The sequence below is a fragment of the Chanodichthys erythropterus genome, chromosome 18 (assembly GCF_024489055.1).
Source record: "Chanodichthys erythropterus isolate Z2021 chromosome 18, ASM2448905v1, whole genome shotgun sequence".
Taxonomy (NCBI): Eukaryota; Metazoa; Chordata; class Actinopteri; order Cypriniformes; family Xenocyprididae; genus Chanodichthys; species Chanodichthys erythropterus.
The window spans coordinates 15,905,523-15,928,091 of record NC_090238.1 but is presented as its reverse complement, the minus strand read 5'-3'; the positions used below and the strand labels follow the sequence as shown (position 1 = coordinate 15,928,091).

At 35.1% G+C, this 22,569-nt stretch overlaps 1 protein-coding gene across 5 annotated transcripts in view; it reads right to left on the bottom strand.

Annotated features, from left to right (window-relative positions):
- Positions 1-19,403, bottom strand: part of mia2 (MIA SH3 domain ER export factor 2) — a 24,472-nt gene extending 5,069 nt beyond the window's left edge. For 2 of the 5 annotated variants that reach the window (XM_067367705.1, XM_067367703.1), the window contains exons 1-24: positions 19,189-19,403; positions 18,884-19,017; positions 18,637-18,729; positions 13,998-17,223; positions 13,475-13,783; positions 13,216-13,289; positions 10,572-10,703; positions 10,450-10,471; positions 10,253-10,341; positions 9,713-9,784; positions 8,689-8,799; positions 8,486-8,557; positions 8,289-8,393; positions 8,027-8,149; positions 5,893-5,998; positions 5,754-5,800; positions 5,477-5,567; positions 4,705-4,843; positions 4,486-4,587; positions 4,257-4,317; positions 1,377-1,412; positions 1,210-1,277; positions 1,050-1,120; positions 832-960 (exon numbers count right to left, since the gene is read on the bottom strand). In XM_067367705.1, the coding sequence (XP_067223806.1) occupies positions 832-960; positions 1,050-1,120; positions 1,210-1,277; positions 1,377-1,412; positions 4,257-4,317; positions 4,486-4,587; positions 4,705-4,843; positions 5,477-5,567; positions 5,754-5,800; positions 5,893-5,998; positions 8,027-8,149; positions 8,289-8,393; positions 8,486-8,557; positions 8,689-8,799; positions 9,713-9,784; positions 10,253-10,341; positions 10,450-10,471; positions 10,572-10,703; positions 13,216-13,289; positions 13,475-13,783; positions 13,998-17,223; positions 18,637-18,729; positions 18,884-19,017; positions 19,189-19,309 (5,533 nt within the window). In that variant the 5' untranslated portion in view covers positions 19,310-19,403. The remainder of the gene's footprint in view (positions 1-831; positions 961-1,049; positions 1,121-1,209; positions 1,278-1,376; positions 1,413-4,256; positions 4,318-4,485; positions 4,588-4,704; positions 4,844-5,476; positions 5,568-5,753; positions 5,801-5,892; positions 5,999-8,026; positions 8,150-8,288; positions 8,394-8,485; positions 8,558-8,688; positions 8,800-9,712; positions 9,785-10,252; positions 10,342-10,449; positions 10,472-10,571; positions 10,704-13,215; positions 13,290-13,474; positions 13,784-13,997; positions 17,224-18,636; positions 18,730-18,883; positions 19,018-19,188) is intronic. The other 3 variants (XM_067367704.1, XM_067367706.1, XM_067367707.1) reach the window with 3 other exon arrangements.
- Between the last annotated feature and the right edge of the window lie 3,166 nt (positions 19,404-22,569).

Below are 22,569 nucleotides of genomic sequence, written 5' to 3'. Positions count from 1 at the left end.
AACTGCATTTATTTGAAATGGTAATCTTTTGTAACAATGAAAAAGTCTTTGTCACTTTTAGTCAATTTAATGTGTCCTTGCTGAATAAAAGTATTCATTTCCTTTAAAAAAATAAATAAAATCATACTGACCCCAAAGTTATGAGCTGTAGTGTATAGGTAAATGTTAAAATATCACAATTTGTCCCTAATAGCCACATACCAAGTTAGGGCTGTCAAACGATCAATCGCGATTGATCGCATACCAAATAAAAGTTTGAGTTTGCCTAATATATGTGTGAGTAATGTGTGTAATTAATATGTATATATAAATACACACAAATTAATGTATACATTTAAGAGAAATGTTATTTATGTACAAAAAATGTATTTATATATAATAGAAATTATATAAAAATATAAATAAATACATATATTTCTCAAATATATACATGGATGTGTTTGTATTTATATATACATAATAATTACACACAGTACACCCACATATATTTGGCAAACTCAAACTTTTTTTTTGTATGCGATTAATCGTGATTAATCGTGATTAATCATTTGACAGCCCTATACCAAGTATTTACCAAACCATACTGAAACCACAAAGCAAAGCAAACCGTGAGAAATCAGACCCGTTACCGCTTGTGCAAACATGTCTTATGGGAATAGGATTTATGCATTTGACAAAAAAAAAAAAAAAAAAAAAAAACACACGCACACACACACAAAATGTAGCTAGTTAACCATGCTAAACTAAAGACTGAAGAATAAATCTCATTATTCATATAAGCTAAGAGACATTTTTTTAAGAATTTAAAAGGAAGGGATTTGTGTATATCACCTCTGCCTGGACCCATAAACTGTGGTGAGAGTCGAGGGGGGCCGTCCATTAGTGTAGGAGGGGACAGGAAGGCCCGTGTTTCTGAGGATGGTCGGCCAAGAGGAGAGGGTCCATATGGAGATCTTTCACCTTTGAGATGGGGAAATGCATGTCATGTTTAATACCATTTTAAACATAGAGATACATGTACTATGCAAGGGAAATGCAGAGAATCTGACCTCTAAATAAAGGTCTGCCCTCTCGTACATCCTTTTCAAGAATATCGACTTTAAATTGGGCATCAGTCAGCCTGCAATTGTAAACACATTAATATATGGATAAATACTGCTTCTCTTGTATATAAAACACTAAAGTAAAGTACTCTCTAGCCAATCTCACTTCTGGCGGAGGTGAGCGTTTTCTCTCTTGACATCAGCCAGGTCTCGATCCGCTGCCCTTGCGGCTAGCTATAACACAAGAATAGAAAGAGTTTCAGACACAACATACATCTGTAAGCTACTGACGACTGATATGGATCAAACTTAAGTGGTCTGAAAATAACTTACCCAGTTATCATGAGCCTTTTTCTCATGAGAAGTAATCTGGTAGAGAAAAAAAAAAAAGAAAAATGCATATAATAAATATTAATTTATAAAAACAGGATATTATAAATTATCAGTTTTTGAAAATTTTAAAGATTACAGCTTTTGAATCACTCTCGACATTACAGTAACGGCAAGAAATTAGGGCTGTGATATTTTAGTGCATTTCTTTCCTTCTCAGCAGTGCGCATTCGTTCCACCCCAAAAGTCCAAACTTAACGTCTAAACCAGCTAGATGAGTTATTGTCATAAAATACAGTCTGCTGTTGCTAAACTGTAAGATGTACTCAATAATGAAAAGAGTTATTAAAACTGCATTAAGCCACAAAAGTGTACAGTGGCTTTCTGTGCGTGCACTCAGAGATGGAGTGACACACAGACAAGCGCAGTGAACTCTGAGCATTAGGGTTCGCACATACATAGTTAAATAAACACAGAAATATGCCCAAATGCCCAGCTTGGTGAGTATTCTCTTAATCATCATTGGTTATGTCTTAAGTGAACATAAACAGTTGGGAAATAAGTTGCATGTAAAACAGTATATTGGATCTGTGCATTCAGTCTTAAAGTGACAGGAGCCTAATATTCCTGCTGTCACAAAAGGGTTAGTTCAGCCAAAAATGAAATTTCTGTCATTAAGTACTCACCAACTTGCCGTTCCACACCCGTAAGACCTTCGTTCATCTTCGGAACACAAATTAAGATATTTTTGATGAAATCTGAGGGTATCTCATCCACATAGGCAGCAACGTCCTTGTAGCTTTTGACGTCCAGAAAGGTAGTTGAAAACGGTTAAAATAGTCGACGTGACTGCAGTGGTTCAACCTTACTGTTTTGAAGTGACGAGAATACTTTTTGTGTGGAAAAACAAAACAAAAATAACAACTTTATTTAACAATTTGAACCGTTGTCATATGTAGTGAACTCAGTGCAGGCTTCCTTGTTTACGTCCGAATGCCAACTCAGTATTGGCCGAGGCTTAACATGTGAGCAGGACGACACATGCTTGTGTGTAATGTAGTGATCGACCGATGTATCGGTTTACCGATATTTTTCCCGATATTTAAGCATTTTTCCATAATCGGGTATCGGTTTTGTAATATCAGATTCGCCGATTTACGTCACCATCTTGTGGCCGTTTTGAGACTTCCTCCGTCTGAGGAGATCAGTCAACAACAACTCAGTGCACAGGTAAAGTATATGTTCTACTTGATTTGCTTTAATTAATCAACTTTATTTAACATAACAGACATGCACAAATGAGATCTGAGTCTGAGACATAAATTCCTGATATAGTTAATTTATGCAGCTTGTTTCTAAACAATTGAGACGAACTCATTGAGTCACGTAGTGTAATTCGTCATGTCCTGCCCGTAACTTTACATGAATTAAATAAAACAGACATGAATGAGTGCATGTTGAAAATAAAAGCGCTGAATTTAATTCTCTATCTGTTGTATTTGCTCACCGTTAGTCTAGAAGAAAAAGTTCGTTCATATTGCTTAGCAACTGACGGATGATCAGGAGGCTTAAGCACGGCCACTGAATGAAACTTTTGACAAGATTATCTTGTTTAAACACCCTAGATTATATTATCATTTACTACATAATTATTTCGCTAATACACATATAAATATAGCCTACCGCTTTGTGGAAATTAATTATTTATTATCTCCATGCGCGATCGCGGTTGATTAAGTTATAGTCAAACAGCACTTTGTCAGTTGGCATTTCATGATTTAACGTTAGATTAAATTTAGATCATAAAATGCCAACTGACAAGTGCTGTTTAACGTTATTAGATTATATAATCATTTGATTTACTACATAACCATTATTTAGTTAATACAAATCTAAATAAAAGCAGCTCTGTGGAAATTATTTAGTATCTCCACACGCGATCGCGGTTGAGTAGCCCAATTTATAGTTTTGTGTAAATGCACAGATAAGTTACAGCACTTTGTCAGAAAGCATTTCATGATCTAGACCGACAAAACATAATAATTAATAACACTAGTTGGAAGATGCAATGATGTATGCTGTTTTGTTTGTTACATTCCTGACAATGTTATATATTCCAGCTAATATTATTCAGTAAAGTTTTTTTTTTTTGTATGCAAGGAGGGAGTGATTGTTATAAATTAAATGGTTTGTTCAGCTCATTTGTGTTGTAATAATTGTCAAAAACAGAAGTATAACAGTAAATAAATATCGGTTCTGCATATCGGTTATCAGGTACATAAACATGCAAATAATCGGTATCGGTATCGGTAATAAAAAATCAATATCGGTCGATCACTAGTGTAATGCTGACACAGGATCTGGCCAATAATGAACCGGCATTCGGACATAAACAAGGAAGCCTGCACTGAGTTCACTATATATGACAACGGTTGAAATTGTTGAATAAAGTTGTTATTTTTGTTTTGTTTTTGCGTACAAAAAGTATTCTCGTCGCTTCATAACATTAAGCTTGAACAACTGTAGTCACGTCGACTATTTTAACCATATTTTTAACTACCTTTCTGGAGGTGAAAAGGTACAATGACATTGCTGCCTATGTGTGGATTAGATACCCTCGGATTTCATCAAAAATATCTTAATTTGTGTTCTGAAGATGAATGAAGGTCTTACAGGTTTTTAATGACATGAGGGTACGGTAGAGGATTAGGGCCAAGCAATAATAAAAAAAATAAAACCATCTCGGGATTAAAGTTGTTAAATTTCATAAAAAAAGTCGAGGTAAAATGTCGTTAAATTAAGAGAAAAACTCGTCACAGGCGACGACTGAAGAACCTTTACCGCTATAAATCATGTAGAGAGGCTGTAACTCAAGTGTGTCACCTGATTCTTATAAGCCTGTGAAGTCCGGTCCAGTTCCTCCTCTAGGTCTTTTGCTCGCTGTCTGTTTAAACATAGTGAAAGAAACTATAATGTAAACTTCCTGTTTTGGTGAACGTCCATCTTGCATCATGTTTCCTGCCCTTCTTAGAGCACATTTCCTTTGATTTTATCACATACTCAAACATACTTAACTTGACTTCCTCGTGTGTGCTAAACAACTTGCTCTCACCTATAAGTGATGAGCTCCTCTGCAGTGAGACTGATCTTTTTGCCTGCCTTGTTGAGCTTCTCCTCCTTCTGTGAGCGCTCCTTCTCCTCCACCGTCAACATCCTGACCAGAGTTTAAGAAACAATTGAATTATTAGCATCACTGTGCAAAGACACTGAGTACAAGATGAAGTTTGTGTTTTATGATGAAGTTTGTGAGCTTCTGTGCTCCGGTCCAAACCTGTGTAGTTTGAGTTCATTCTCTTGGTACATCTCTGTCATGATCTGAAGTTTCTGCTGGAGCTTCTGGCTTTCACTAGAATAGTTGGCACTCTCTGATTCCAACACCTCCTTCTGTTCCTCAAGTTGTTTGATCCCCTCTGAATACAGAAAAACATTCATTTTGAGTCTAAATGATAGTGTTTGATATAATCAGGGCAAAGCAAATCAGCTCCACCTGTATTGCTCATCACAATATTTGCATAGCAGGTGCTTTCCTAGGAAAAAAAAAAAAAAAACTTGTAGGAAAGATCTGTTGACCATTTGCTTTTGGTCATTCTGAGTCAGAGCAAGACTGAAAAGCAGAGGAGACCGTGCTTTTGTGGTTGCTGCCAAAAACTATGGAATAATTTGCCTCTGTATATTTTTAGGCATTGTCTAAATCTAGACTTAAAACCTATTCTTATCCTATGGTGTTTAACACAGTACAAGAGCTGTTAAATGTTGTGTTTTATGCATTTCACATGTTTTATTGTGACCCTGTGTTGTACACCAACTGTTTTCTTAAACTCACTTTATAAATAAATTTGAATTTAAAAAGCAATTACATTATGATGCAGGATAAGAATACAAATCAACCAGAAACAAAATCGTAAGGTGCCTAATGTATGAATGGGTTACATCGTCTTTCTACAACCTATCAAAACTATTTTAATCAACAAAATAATATATCAAATTAAAAGGTTCATGCATCTTAAAACCTGTTTAAGCTCTTGTGGAACCAAACGGCTTACCTTGGAGATCTTCTTTGGCTTTAATTTCATCTGCGAGTTTGGCGAACACCTTGTTTTTGTCCTCTTCCATGGACTTCAAGTCTGCACTCATCTGTGACAAAGAGGAGGATTCTATTAGTATTCTGGATGTAGACAGGCGTTATTCATTTAATCCAACACATAAGGATTGTGCTTCAAAACCTAGAGAGTCGCCATCCTAGACAGCATGTTTGGAAGTCATATGCGCTATTTAGGTGGTACACTATTTTTGAGACAACCAGGATGTGAGAAGGAATACCTTGGCTGCTTCAATGAGTTTCTGTACTTTTTGCTTCTTATGGAACTCTGCAAACATAACACAGTTCATGAGACAATACTTCAAGACCTGACTTAAAAACAGACTAACAATATTCCCAAGTGAACCACAAGAGTTTAACCTGAACTGTCACCATTCTCATTTCCAGCTGTATTAGTGCTGCCATCAACGCTGCTCTCGTCCTCAGAATCCCAATCTCGCATCTTCAAAAGGCACTCTGTCAGTGACTGATATAAGAAAAAACAAAGAAAAACAGATTTTTAGAAATTCAGTTTTACTAACAATGCAGTTTTGGGCACAAAACTGTGTGGACAGACTGATATATCATTTTGTTTATGGATGTGAGAAAAGTTTGATTACATATTGTAAATAATATATTAGAGCTGCACAATTCTAGATCATTTGAGAATCAAAATTTTTGTTGTTGTTTAAAATACAGTTTAAAATTACTGGTGTAATAATGTAATTGATACAATCTTTATTTGAAGTGTCAAGTTACTTTCAAAAGGTGATTTACTCTATTTTGATTGATTATATTCAAACTATATTCAACCTTTTATTATTATATTCAAACTTTTATCCCAGTATCCCAGTGATGATTTGAATAATTGTAACACAGAAATAATGATACTATGTGGTTGAATAGGCTGCTTGTGAAGGTGTTTCATACCTATACATAACAACTGCTCTCTCTGGATCAGCGGCAGCGCCAACAAAGATTTAAATGTTTCGCTGTTATCGTACTTGTCAAGGGTTAATAGACAGTGAACTGTTGCCATTTAGGAATACTATTTTGTGTTTAAATCGAGATTGTGATCTTTTAACGATTAATCATGCAGCTCTATAATATATTTATTTATTTTCCACAGTTTTGTGTACATCTAAATTTTATCTAACTTCATTATATCACAAACACTACTGTTACCATTTTTTGTTTTAAATGAAATTCATCATTTTATTCAGCAAAAGTGATAGTAAAGACTTTCACATTGTTATAAAAATATTTCAAATAAACGCTGTTCTGTTTTCAACATTGATGATAATAATAAATGTTTCTTGAGCAGCAAATCAGCATATTAGAATGATTTCTTAAGGATCATGTGACACTGAAGACTGGAGTAATGATGATGAAAATTCAGCTGTCATCACAGAAATAAATTATATTTAAAAAACAAATTACAATAGAAAACAGTTCTTTGAAGCTGCTGTCTGTAACTTTTTTGTGTTCAAGATTTACAAAAATTATATAATGACAGAGTACATTATGAATCCATTTTCCAAACCGTGTTTTTGTCCTATCCTGAATCACAATGCCACGCCTACAATAAGTGCTTATATTCGGACTATTTAGACTGGTTTGGGTCGTATCACTGCAGAGTAGCACGATACCTGCGTGACTCGTCATAGACATAAACAGCGAGAAGTACAGTAGCTCTGACTACAATGTTCTTCCACAAAACGCATCCATTTTTGTTTATTAACTGCTAGAGCACCAAAAGCTACAGCCTGCAGCTTTAAAATTGTTATACGCTGCCCTCCAAAAGTTTGGAAACACCCCTGGCAAAGTGTGGTTTTGGACGATATCAGCATAAATCCTTATTTTTTGGGGCAAATACATTAAAGTATCTTGACATTATCATTGAAGACCAGCAGTAATAATATTCGTTTTGATTACATAATAATGGCAATATATACATGTCAAAGTCAGACATTCCCCTTTGCCAGCTGTTTAAACTTGGCCCAGGTTTGTAAAAGATTTTTGGGTCAGCACACCTTAATAGCTTCAACAATTGATTGCCAATTAAGTTTAGAATACAATGAACCAATCAGAACCCAGTTTAGGTCAGATAGCTGCTAATGGTGGATATTTTGAGGAATCGAAAATTACATTTTTTTCTACGTATAAACTGTTTATGAAATAAAATATGTTTTCGTAGTTTGTGTTGTCCCTTATCAGTGCAAAATTATCACAAATTAAAAAGGATTCATGGCAATATTGCCCAAAACCCCAATTTTCTAGGGCGTTTCTAAATTTTTGGAGGGCAGTGTAATATTTCACAATATTAAGGTTTTTACTGGTTTTTTTTATAATAAATAAGTGCAGCCTTGATGAGTATAACAATTTCTTTTAAAATCATTTTTAAAAAAAATCTTAATTTCAAGCTTTAGAACAGTAGTGTATATATTGGCATCGGGACAAGCCATTGATAAACCCATAATAGTCAACTACTAGTCTGGTGTCGATGTGTTTTTACCTTGATGCGTTCATCTTTATTAGTGCAGTCCTCCAGCATGCCAGAATGAGATCTTTCACACATTTTCATCTCCTCCTCCAGCTCACCGAGACGTTCACCCCAGCCCTCTGCTTCTTGCACCAGCTGTAGTGGTGATGGGTATATATGCACTCATGATAAGTAAAACGTCTTGCATTACAGTGATTTTATTCCAGTTATGGAGTGATGGTAAAGCTTGGAAAAATATAAATTTTCCTCTCCAAACTAAACACACACATCTCACCTGTGCTTTACTCTCGAGCAGCATTGCATGTTCTTCTTTGGCCGCCTGCAGGTTTTTCTGTAGTCTCTCTGTGTTGATCTCATGGATCTTCAGTGTTGTGTTGTCCTGCACATGAAAATCCATTTTACAGTATAGAATAACAAATGACAATTATTGAAGAATATGACTGAAATCTGCATCATATACATAGTCAATACCTGTTCTAACTGTGACTTTCGTTCTTTAGCCTCCTCTTCTAAATTACTTAAAATCTGTTCGAGTTCAGCAAGCTGTAAATCAGATATAAAAGCCGTTAAGACAGATTTAAGCAACATAAGCATGAAAATCAGGGTGACTATTGTAGTATGGATATGTAAAGTGAGTTTATGTATGGGTGGAACTATGTCTATGACAACATTACCTGATCCTCTTGTTGTTTTCGTGCTTTGTTTTGTTGGGACAGCTCTTCTTGTAGCCTCTTAATTTCCTTTTTCATCTGAGCATTTGATTGTTCAAGTTTCTGTGATGCCACCTACGGGGAATATAATTGGACAAGGGTCAGGTAACAAGTAAAGTGGTCAGGCAGACACGTTTTTTTAAAGCGCCCCAATTATGCTTTTTCAAAAATGACCTTTCATGAAGTGTGCAATATAGTCATTTGTACGTATAAAAAGTCTGCAAAATTTTTAAAGATCAAAGTGCACAACAAATAAAGTTGTCTCCTAAAAGAAAGAATTCATTCTGAATTGCTGAAATGAGTTGTCAGCCATTCCAGTCATTGGCTGCTCATGAACAATACCTACTCTGACCCGCCCTCAAACACTGTAGTTGTAGCGGAGGCCTGGAAGAGTTTGGTCTGTGTTGTCAACACGACAAGAAGACGCTGTGTGTCCACAGCGGGTGAGGATTTGGGCTCAAATTGATACGGTAAAACCAATGTTACTGTTTGTATCACTATATAGTGCTGAGGAAATAATTCAGTAATTCAGTTGTCAACACGTACTGCAGTAGACCAATCACAACAGACTTGGCCATCTGACCAATCAGAGCAGAGTAGGCTCTCAGAGAGGAGGGGTTTAGAGAGTCTGAATCCTTGATCAAGCCATTTCAGACACTGTGATAAGAGAGGTAATGTATATTACGAGAAAATGTGTTTTTTGACCTTGAATGCATGTAAACCTATTGTAGGAGACCTCCAAAACAAAAACAGGTACCTTTAAAATAGCATAATAGGGGCACTTTAAACAGCATGTTTTAAATTGCATGTTTTTTTACAGACAGATGAGTTGCAACTATGGTTATTTCAAAAAAAAAAAAAAAGAAAAAGATCACAGACTTAATAATTAGTTACAATGAGTACAATGAAAATGTCCAAAAGTTAGTAACAATTCCTAAAAGACATATATTGTTGAGAAACCATCATTTGAAGAAAAAAAAACCTTTACCTCTAAACTGTCTTTTTCTGAAGCTTGTGCAGACACGCCATTGTTCTGCAGTGCGGACTCTAGTTTGTCAAACTGTTGAGACAGATAGACAGCATTGTTTAGAAAAGGGGTTTTCAGTCTTTTAGATGCTATGAACCCCCAAATATGACCATCCTCATGCAAGGCATCTATATAGTTTCTTGTACAAAGACCCAATGTATATTGTAAAAAATATTATAAATATGTTTAAAATATTATTCTAAAAAAGATTTAGTTAGGTCACTATCAAGTCAAATTATTACTTTTTTTCTACTCATTATAGTGCTGTACTGTTAAACTCATTTACTTATTTATTTGAATCTATTTATTTATTGATTCACTTTTTTTATTTTTTATTTTCATTTTTTTTTAACATGTTTACACTTTTTCTCTAAAGGTTTCCACAGACCCCCTAGCATTCCCTTGTGACCCCAGTTTGAAAACCTCTGGTTTAGAGAGACTGATTCAGGACATTTATGAAAGCATCTATGAGACTTAAGTGTATAACATGGCATTTCTCACCCTCTGTTTTACTTCACTGAATGTCTCCAGCACCTTGCACTTTTCATCAAGCAGTTCAGCCACTTTATGTGCCATTTGCTTCTCTTTACCTGTAAAAAAAAAAAAGCCAACAGCCAGGATCAATTGAGAGCTGACAGTAAAATCAGTTAAAAGAGATAATAAGGATAGGTTTAAAGCAGAGATGGGAAAACACCCACTTGCATATAGCCGACTTTTGACCTGAAAAACAAAACAGAAATTACTTTTTTTTAGTGAAATGATGACATTCATAAAGTGTGCACGTTTTATTGTGATTCTTGAGCAGAAATGCCTGACTTACAGAATGAATGAACCTGCAGCTGAACAGAAGCAGTGTGAATAAACCTAAAAATCCAGTGAAAACCACAGCTTCCCATGGAAGTCCATATAAGTCAGGACCAGGCCGGATATCATCAGGAAGTGAAGACACAACCTAAAACAGAAGTTAAACAGTTTTATTGATTCTCAATAAGAAGGAAAGTATAAAATTGTACAACCTTTAACACTATCAGTCTCTTAACCCTCTCTCAGTCATACACACACACACACACACACACACAAAGTGAACACAAGCTTTTAAACAGGATACAAGCTGAAAACAACTTTCTCATGATGAGATGAACAAATTTTAGTAGCTTTGCATAAACTTTTATTATTTATGAACAAATAATAATTTATATCACACATATTGGCCTATTTGCAAAGAAACTTTTACTAATTTGTTTTACTTTACTGTTACACCACCTCACATTAAATTAAAATTATTAAATTAAAATAAAATGAAATACAAATCGTATAAACGATTAAAATATTTATAATTTTTATGATCTCAGACATCCTTATTTATATAGACGAAAAAGAACAATATACAGTACACCATTTAAACAGTTATAAACTAGTAAATAAAGTCAGCTGTTGTAGATCTTTAAATAAATAATATCGATAATATAAGCTAAAATGAGCAACGAACCAGATGCATCAATGCTAACCAGCTAACGTTATATGCCTTAATATAAAGCAGTTAACACATCTAAAAGCCAGTATACATCTAATAAATGATGTGTACTATGATAGTTGATTTAAAAGAAATATATATGACACCTGCTGACAGCTGCCACACACACACACACTAACGCTGTTTCATCATTCACACACTGACACATACATCTTTGATTTTCTCCACCGCGAGTGTGTAGTAAATATTCGCTGCTCCTTTCATGTCAGTCGCTTCCGTGACAACCGACTCGGCTTTAAATTCTTCTGCCATGATTATATTCAAACTGAGTTATTCTGTATTCTGTAATCTGTTAATGTATCTGTTGTTATGCCATGGTGCCGGATGCTGCTCTACTCTGACTGCTAGTGCGCAAAACTGCGCATAGAGGAAGAGCGCACTCTTCCTGTTTAGGGGGATTCGTAACGCATGAGATCTTGTGTCACTTACTACAATTTAAATAGGACACCAGTGATATGTTGTACTGTTCTTTGAAAGACAAAACAATCGTATTTTGTTCATATAACCAGTATTTTGGTTTTATGTGAAAAACTGTAAATACCACAAAAACAAATCAACACCCCTATAAGGGTCATGGTTTCTCCCACACGTCACCAATTGCTGAATGCCACAACGATACGTTCGAGTTTTAAAGTGACAGTCCGACACTGAGGAATTAGTGGAAAATGTGTTTGTCATGGGCTGGTTATGAAACGTTTCAAATGTGTGTAAGTATATTTCATTAGTAGGTGTGTCAGTTATTTAACCTCGCTCTATAAACAACGTCACTGAACCACAGACCGGTTGAGCAGCTCAAGTCTTTTCTGGATTCGCCTCATCTCAAAATTACTACTTTTGTGTCTGCATTAAATTTCTATGTTTGTATTACCCATTTAGCATATTTTATGGGTTATTTAGTAATAGAGACATTAAATATCATTAACTTGGCTTGAGTGCAAAATATGACACTGTTTGGCGACATGTCAAGACAGAAAATAGACTGCAGTCGTAGGCAGTTTCCAAGAGGTACAAAATATGGCATTAAAAACGTTTTAAAAACATATTTTGAACAAATAGTGGCTTCAGAAAATGCTTATAGTAACTCCCAGGAGCTAAATATTATATGAGATAATCAGGAGATAAATATATTAACTTTTAATTTGGTTACTGTACATTTACTATACATATAGGCTTGTTAAAAACACTGATTTAGGTGATTTTTAACATAAAATCGTAATTAAAAAGTGAATAAGGAATAATAATATTACTAGAATGAATTAAATATCAATTTAAAGGTGCCATTGAATGAAAAATTGAATTTATCTTGGCATAGTTAAATAACAAGAGTTCAGTACATGGAAATGACATACAGTGAGTCTCAAACTCCATTGTTTCCTATTTCTTATATAAATCTCATTTGTTTAAAAGACCTCCGAAGAACAGGCGAATCTCAACATAACAGTTACGTAACAGTCGGGGTGTATGCCCCAATATTTGCATATGCCAGCCCATGTTCAAGCCATTATATAAGCGGGAGCGGGAGATTTAAAGGGGCCGCACACTTAATCGGTGCATATGTAATGATGGCTCAAAATAGGCCGTTAAAAAAATGTATTTAAAAAAATCTATGGGGTATTTTGAGCTGAAACTTAACAGACACGTTCAGGGGACACCTTAGACTTATATTACATCTTTTGAAAAGGGGTTCTAGGGCACCTTTAATAATTTATGTGTCCACAGATACAGACATTTAAGGTGATTAATCTTTTTAAACACTAGCTATATCTTTCACATTAGGTTAACTTTGTCTCACAACAAAATAAGAGGATTTATGACTTTAATATGTAAAAAAACAACAACATCAAAATGCACCATATTTGTTGAATGTGCCAGTTGTCATAAAGAAGCAGGATACGTTTATACACATACAGTGTTTCACATGAAGGCCTACCTTGTCCACTATAGATGCAATTTCATTAACTGTGACTTCAACAAAAAACGCCATTTGGTAAAATTGCCCTTCTCCTGTCAAAAAGAACAAAATGTTTTTTCCATTTATCATAAGTGTTTACCATTTACCATGTATACTATTTAATATGTGAAATGTCATGCCTCAAATGTAATTTATTCGTAACTGATTTGAATAACAGGAGGATGAGTAAATTATGACTTAATTTTCATTTTAGGAGGAACTATAAAAAAGTGATTACCGTTCTGTGATTCAACTTGCTCCTCAGAGATCAGACCATGGTTTTGGGAAGTAGCTTTCTTGATTTCAGAAGATATACAATCCTCATGCTTTCTTATTTCCTGCTCATCAGTCTGAACATCCTCCACATTATCTCTATTCGCTGAAAGGTGCTTCTCCTCAGTGACTGGCTCAATTTGAGGATTGCTCGTATCATTTATATCAGATCTGTCTTCGGTAACTTGATTATTTTTTAGCTCTGTTGAGGAGATTAGTGTATTCTTATTCACATCTAGACATGCTTCATGAACACAGTCATCTTCGCTGATCCCTGTGATGAAAGAGAGGGAACATTATAGAAAATGGCAACTTTTACATTATTATAACTCAAAGAGTAAAATCACAAAACCTAGATTTCCCATCAATCACATATGCAAAAGTTTTTATCCCATTCAATATTCACCAAAATTAAGAAATCTGCCATGCTCTTAAGAAGTTATTTTTTTATTTTATTTTTTTAAATGACCAGTTCGAATCATCAGTACCTGGGCTTTCTACACTGACTTCTGTTATCACTGGTGAATATTTCTCTCTTAGAGTAGATAAGATGGTAAACAGTTTTTGTAGTGCTGGATATTCTTTAATATTATTCTGGCCAGGAAAACTGTTATCTTGTTGAATATGTCCCAGTTTTGTGTTCATCTTCATATGGTATTCCAACAGCTGTTCAAAGTCACTGAGTTCATCAAGATCTTCATTATCTTTACCCGCATCAGTGTTTCCTATTTTGGAATCCAGCCAAGATAATTTGTGGTCTCCAAATAAATGTAAAAGATCTTGAATATTCTGTTCGCTCAGATGAGGATGTAAGTTTGTATATTCTTTAGAAGTTTCTGTAGAATGGTTGAAAGTCTTTTTGTCTTGAATTTCAGGCTGTTCTTCATCCCCCTGTTTCTCTTTATCTTCTGACTGCACCGCCATGTCACTATCTTCCTTTTGATCCCAGGTGGCACCTGTGTCACTTTCCTCCCTTTTCGTGACACTTTCCAAATCGGTTTGATCCTCCTTATTTGAAGTGTCAGTCTCATCTTTGTGTTCAACACTCTGATTTTGATCAACCATTTTATTAATATTGCCATCCTGAACTGGGACATTCTCCAAGTAGAAATCATCTGTTAATTTTGTTACTTCTGAGCTGGTATAGTCTGCATTTTCTGGTAAACTGAGATCATGTACATCATCTTCTGAATCATGGGATCCATTAGACGTGTTTAGTGATGGGCTTTTTGTGTGAGTTTCCTCTATCAGAGTCTCATTTGTGATTTGTGTGTCACCCTTTAGGTCTTTTGTTTCAAAATAATTCTCTGTGGGTTCAGAAACTCGACCTAAATCCTTTCTCTCTCCATTTACTACAACCTCATCTGCATTTTTACCTTCTGAATCAGTATCTTTAACAATACTTGTACCTGCCGTTTGTATCTCCAGTAACACATCATGCGAGACGTTGGTATTATCCATCTCATCATCTGTGGCGTTTAGGGCTGAATTTGACTCGAGGTCTGAATGTATATTTTCTTCACTAATAACAGCTAATTCATCTGTTCCAAGAGTGGGAATATGAGAAGTTCCTTCATCAAGAGGGCTTATTTTTATTTCAAGAGCTTCTGAATCTGATAACTTCTCTTCATGAAACATGTCTTTTGATAATGCTTCATCTAATTGTGCCTCATATCTGTCCATAACTAAGTCATCATTTCTGTCCTTAACTAAGTCATCATTTCTGTCCTTAACTAACTTGTCATTTTTGTCCATACCTAACTCATTGTTTCTGTCCATCACTAACTCGTTATTTCTTTCCATAATTAACTCATCATCTTCTTTTGAAGTACCTTGGTCATCTTCAGCTAATTTATTTTCATTAATATATTCTGATAATACATCCACATTCAGTTCCGAATTCACATCTGCATTTACATTTGATTCTTGTGTTTTCTGATCATGTAATTCATTATAAATATCTGTCTCTGCCAGTTCAGATGTATCAGCACCAGTTACGGTGTCTGTGCTAATTTTATCATAATCACTTTCGTGCTGTTTGATAGTGTCTAAATTGTTTTGATCAGACAGACTTTGTGTCAGCCTGTCCTCTGAAGTATCATCAGATGAATCAGTCAAGTTGTTTTTACTCTGAATAACTTCATCAGCTGTTTTATTTGCAGACTTATCATCATCATCATTTTGGGTGTTAAATTCTTGAGAAAAGACATCTATTTTTATAATGTCATCACTGTCTTTTAAAGTCATTGTTTCATCGGATAGTGCCTGAGTTTCACTAATTAAATCAACATCCTTTGGGGTTGATTCTTGCTCGTCAACATCAGACATTTCTTCCTTTTTCAACTTCTGTTGCTCAAGAAAGTCCTCCTTACCTGAATCTACCTCCTGTGTTGACTTTTCCTCATCACTTCGCACATCTCGCATATCTTGCTCCACCTCTCCCAATAAAACATCAGGATTGTTTGCACTTTTAACTTCTTCATTTGAATTATCTGCTGACTTGTCTGTGCTGTCTTCTGTCATACTAGATTCCTCAGTGCTATCAAACGCAATGCTATCTTTTGTTTTATCAGACAGCGACTGAGTTTCACTAAGTACATCATTGTCTATTGGGATTGAGTCCTGTTCATCAATATCAGTCAACATTCTTGCTTCTTGATCCTCGTTATTATTTTGTTCCTTAAAGTCTTCTTTACCTGGATCTTCTTCCTTTGCGGTCTTTTCCTCATCTCTCTTTACTACCGTGTCTCCCTGAAATGGAAGTTTAAGCACTGATGTCAGACCGCTGACTGAAAATATAGACTGTGATTCTGACTCTTTGGTTTCAATGTTCTCAGTATTTGTAACGAATCCAGGGCTTTCTTCCTCAGACAAACTTTCTTTGCCTTCATCATCCTCATCTTGTTTAGTTTGCTCTTCTTTGTAAAGGTTTGTAATTCTGTTGTACATGTTGCCGTACCACCCCGTCTGTTCCTCTACTTTTTCTTTGTCTGATCTCATGTTCTCCATGGGACCATCCTCATTCTCCACACTGTCATCTGGGTTGTTTTCATCTCCCTGTATTTTGTCATCCACATCCATGTTCTCACTGGGGTTAAGAATGCTTTGGTCCTCCATGTTTGTGTTTTCATCTGCCATCTCAGCTTCAGGTTTAGTTGCAGCTGGAGTATTGTCTTCACTAAAGTCCAAGACATCTCCACCCATACTTATCCAGGAGCTAGACTGCTGAGATGAAGTGTCTTTATCAATTGTTGGGTTCTCAACATTGTCCTGAGTGTCAGTCTTTAGATCCTCATTTCCAAATCCAAAAGCATTGGTCAGTTCACCCCTGATCCAACCAAATGTTCCAGAGTTACTCTTCTCCTCCACATGGTTCTGCTCAATATCCATCACTATTTTTCTGCTTTTGAAGGATTCTTCACTGCTTTCATCCTGTGGTTCATCATTGCTTTGTTCATTCCTGCCAAACCATCCACTAACAGCAGAGCCTATCCACGAAGACCCACCTTTTTCTGTTGTCTTGGGGCTGTTTTGATCAGAAACATCTTGAACAGAAATCTTGCTGGGTTCATCCTCTTCTCTTTCAGTAGGTTTATCATGGACTTCATTGATATTGGTTTCTTGAGTTTCTTGTGTCAAATCTTCTAGATCATCAAATTCAGTGCTGTGCTCAATGACTAAACCATTTTCATCATAGCAGATGAAGTCATATTCCTGAGGAGAGAATTTATGATTAATACTTATGTTCTTGGTAGACTCTTTTCTAACCAAATCAGCATACATGGAAGAATTCATTCTGCCAGATTTCTTAGGCGTCAACATACACCAGCTAAGTTGAGTCAGATTCTGTACACTGTAAAAAGTGAAAAATTATTTCAGCCTGATGTGTGCCTCAAGATGTTAAGTAATGAGTTAGTGGCAGATCTTTTCCTCTGGATTATCAAAAAGAAAAAAAATACAATCTTTAAAATAAAGGTTCCAAAAAGGGGGTTTTCACAGTGATTCCATTGAAGAATTATTTTTGGTTCCCCAAAGAACCTTTCAGTAGTTCACTAAAAAAACATCATTTTCTAAGTTTAAAAAACATTTTAATAATCTTAAAGGGTTAGGTCACCCAAAAATGAAAATTCTGTCATTAATTACACACACTCATGTCGTTTTAAACCCGTAAGACTTTCATTCATCTTCGGAACACAAATGAAGATATTTTTGATGAAATCTGACTGCTTTCTGTTCCTCTATTGACAGCTACGCAACTGACACTTTGATGCTTCAAAAAGTTCATAAATGAGATTGTACAACTAATTCATGAATTGAGTGCAAATTTTCTGAAGAGACTCGATCGCTTGATATGATTAACAGACTGAATTTAGACTTTTATTCATATATAAATATTCCTCATCTTACACATCAGTTGTGGTAAACTGAAGCTCAAGCATGTTTGCTTGACGTGTGTGAGAACCAATGAGGTTAATTCTAGTGTTACGCAGCATGTTTGAGCTTCCGCAAGAGGTTTGTTCTCGCGTGTCATTCAGGTTTGGTTGAGCTTCTGTTTGTGTTCACTGATCAATGTTTATATGTGAATAAAAGCCTAAATTCAGTCATTGCGATTGAGTCTCTTCAGAAAATTTGGAATAAACAGCTCAATTCCTATGGATTAGTTTTACTATCTCTTTATGAACTTTTTGAAGCGTCAAAGTGGTGGTTTTCTCAGATTTCAACAAAAATATCTTAATTTGTATGCCGAAGATGAACGAAGGTCTTACAGGTTTGAAAAGACAAGAGTGTGAGTAATAAATGACAAAATGTCCATTTTTGGGTGAACTAACCCTTTTTTTTCTCCATTTGATTTAATTTTATTTAATTTCTATTTAATTTCACCAGAAGACCGAGTTAGGACATTTTGATTAAAATGTACATGGTAATAAATAAATAAACAGGGTGAATTTCATTTCGTGATGTCATAAATTGTTTTTGTTGCTGTAACTGATGTATTGTATAAGTTGATTTGATTATATTAAATAATATTTTCAACTTAAAACCAGTTAATGTAGATGTATCACATGAAGCATATTTTGTAGGTTATCTTACAAAACTTAAATTTTTTTTTTTTTCAATGTACATTACCTGGGTTGGCACCTGGATTTCCTTTTTCTCATCAATAAACAATTGATCAACTTTGATGGCATCTTTTGGGAACAATCCGGACAGCTTTTCAATCTGCAAGATGTAGAATATTATGAATATAATGAAAATTTAATGTTTTTATTTATCAGTAAACTTAAAAAGCTTAAAAACATTAAATCCATGCATGCATATTTTTTAATTTATCAACAATTTCATTAAGAACAGAACCAGAAAAGAGTAGACTCACACTTCCTGCCCAGAGATCATTTCTTTTTCCAGTGAGTTTGTAGTAAACAGTGATCATTTCCCCCTTTCTGAAGTTTAGAAAGCGGCAGTCTTTAGCACTATGGTCTCTCTGTGCCTCCACATGACTTAACATGCCTGATGTATTGAGAAACGGACAAAAACTCAAAGATAAGAAAGAATGACAATAACTTATACATGAATCAGCAAATATTTTGCACAAAGCCATAAGATGAACAGGTAAAAACACATCACAATTTCAGTCTAGTCCTTTATTTTACAGTATTTGAGTATAAATGATGAACTTACTTCCACATTCGGGGTCCCCACATAATTTGTAGTCTGAAATCAAACCCAAACCATGGTGTAAAAACCCAAAGACAATATGAAACAAAATGAATGAATGTACAGCAGCCATGTTTGGATTCATCCAGCAATTTCCTTCATCTTAGTAGATCATGTACATTTCCAAATCCGATAGTCAGAGGGATAGACGAGCTAAATCCCAGCTAAATGTCATTCCCTCTGTCTTGTCAGAGAATGAGCCAATCTATGGAGATCACATTCTGACAAGCTGAGATTGGATTTGAGGTTACTGTTAGTAAATCATTAACATCACCACACGCCACATCACAAACTCGCATTGGACAAAAGCCACATTCAAACTGATAAGGTTTCACAATGTTAGACTACATGAAGCAGTAATATTTTTTACTTTGTTTGGATTTTACTTGAGATATTAAATGGCTGTTCACACCGAGTATGTTAACAAAACAGAGAAAAAATATTGGTGGACGTATTTTCCAGCTGATGAATGATAAAAACATTGACAGCCAATCAGAAACTGCAGTGGATGCTTAGAATAAACAGAAAGATAACGTGTTTTGGCGCAGACGCTAATGTAGTTATCGTTATCGTTAACAGGCCTTTAAATGATCAGTTCAATCATTTAACTTAGATAACTAAAAGTGCACTTGTCTGGAATTATTAAAGAAATGATGAATACAAAAAATATTCAGTATGAAGGTTAGCCTACGCATGTTTTTCTTTAACAACCTATTCCAGAAACTGATTAAAAGACACAGGTCAGAATCTTTTCTTTATAGTTTTGAATATAATAGATCAGAGTGCTCTTTCCAGCACAATAATAACTTATTCATAGTGCATCTGGGTAACATGTCAGTCCACCAGTGCTGTTATGGTGTTGTTAGAGGAACGGTTACTGATAGGAGTGACGGACCGAGCAAAGGTCTGCAGAGGCTGAAGTTCTAACAGCAGCACTAAACCTTATTTCATTTATCAGTCTAGTGGATATTATTTTAATGATTAATTTAATTTAATTGATTCAATTTATGTATTTCACATAATATAGCGTGGATGACACTGTGGGTTTAATAAAAATCCCGTCATATCCCGTCATAAATTTTTATATTTATATATATTCACTAATATTTACAGTAGGGGTTCAATCTTCAGCTGGCTGGCGGTAGCAGCCACTGACAGGCCACGTGACCTGGTGGCAGCTGCCAGTCTGATTCTGGCATGTCTGTCAGAGGTTCTGGTGGCTGGCAGAGTGTAACACGTTCCTTATATCTCTGTCGCTGCATGGAAAATACATAATTTTATCATTATTAATATAATATTATGACTCTATTCTTTTGTATGGTGGACGTTTTAGATGGGTTTATCTCAATTAAAGCAGTCAAATGACCGTGATCTCAACTGGTGGGAAATGACGCATAGCCCAGCCAGCCACTGCTGAGACGCGAGTATAACGCGCTCTCTAATCAATTTTGCTGCATTGAAATACATAATTTTATTATTATTAATATAATATTATGACTATATTGTTTTGTATGGTGGACGTTTTAGATGGGTTTATCTCAATTAAAGCAGTCAAATGACCGTGATCTCAACTGGTGGAAAAATGACGCATAGCCCAGCCAGCCACTGCTGAGACGCGAGTATAACGCGCTCTCTAATCAATTTTGCTGCATTGAAATACATAATTTTATTATTATTAATATAATATTATGACTATATTGTTTTGTATGGTGGACGTTTTAGATGGGTTTATCTCAATTAAAGCAGTCAAATGACCGTGATCTCAACTGGTGGAAAAATGACGCATAGCCCAGCCAGCCACTGCTGAGACGCGAGTATAACGCGCTCTCTAATCAATTTTGCTGCATTGAAATACATAATTTTATTATTATTAATATAATATTATGACTATATTGTTTTGTATGGTGGACGTTTTAGATGGGTTTATCTCAATTAAAGCAGTCAAATGACCGTGATCTCAACTGGTGGAAAAATGACGCATAGCCCAGCCAGCCACTGCTGAGACGCGAGTATAACGCGCTCTCTAATCAATTTTGCTGCATTGAAATACATAATTTTATTATTATTAATATAATATTATGACTATATTGTTTTGTATGGTGGACGTTTTAGATGGGTTTATCTCAATTAAAGCAGTAAAATGACCGTGATCTCAACTGGTGGAAAATGACGCATAGCCCAGCCAGCCACTACTGAGACGCGAGTATAACGCGCTCTCTAATCACTCTCGCTGCATGGAAATACATAATTTTATTATTATTAATATAATATTATGTCTATATTGTTTTGTATTATTGACGTTTTAGATGGGTTTATCTCAATTAAAGCAGTAAAATGACCGTGATCTCAACTGGTGGAAAAATGACGCATAGCCCAGCCAGCCACTGCTGAGACGCGAGTATAACGCGCTCTCTAATAACTCTCGCTGCATGAAATTACATAATTTTATCATTATTAATATAATATTATGACTATATTGTTTTGTATGGTGGACGTTTTAGATGGGTTTATCTCAATTAAAGCAGTAAAATGACCGTGATCTCAACTGGTGGAAAAATGACGCATAGCCCAGCCAGCCACTGCTGAGACGCGAGTATAACGCGCTCTCTAATCAATTTTGCTGCATTGAAATACATAATTTTATTATTATTAATATAATATTATGACTATATTGTTTTGTATGGTGGACGTTTTAGATGGGTTTATCTCAATTAAAGCAGTAAAATGACCGTGATCTCAACTGGTGGAAAATGTCAAATATAACACAGCATGCTTTCGGGGAACATTCTATTATGATTGATTTTCAAAAAATTGAGCTATAAAAGCCTGATGTATAAATATGATGCTCAACAACAAAAACATGCACATACTTTTGAGGTATCATATTTCATACACACATGCACTGGGACTCATGATTTTTATTTATACTGTACAAACTGTACATCCTCCGATATATATATAATTAATGAGAAATGGACAAATAAATGTTACCCAAACGCCTGTTGTTTACATTAACATTAAAAAATGTAAACATGTATTTTATTATTTTTAACATTAAAAAAAGAGTCATGAATAATTAGGTAAATCAAAGTTGCTGCATTCCACAAAATTTTTATCTTACACTTACTTACAAGCTAACACTCAACAACAACTTTTTAAACATGCAAGTCCCCTCCAAATATTGTAAATATGTGAAACATATTTGTGAAACAAGCAGATTTACAGGTGGTCATGTTGCTTATGCTGCCCGTGACCTTAAAAGAAATGAACAAAGTCAATGTATCTAAATATTTACATCAAACACACCTTTTTAAAATGAAATCAAGAAATGAGACCTAAACTTCC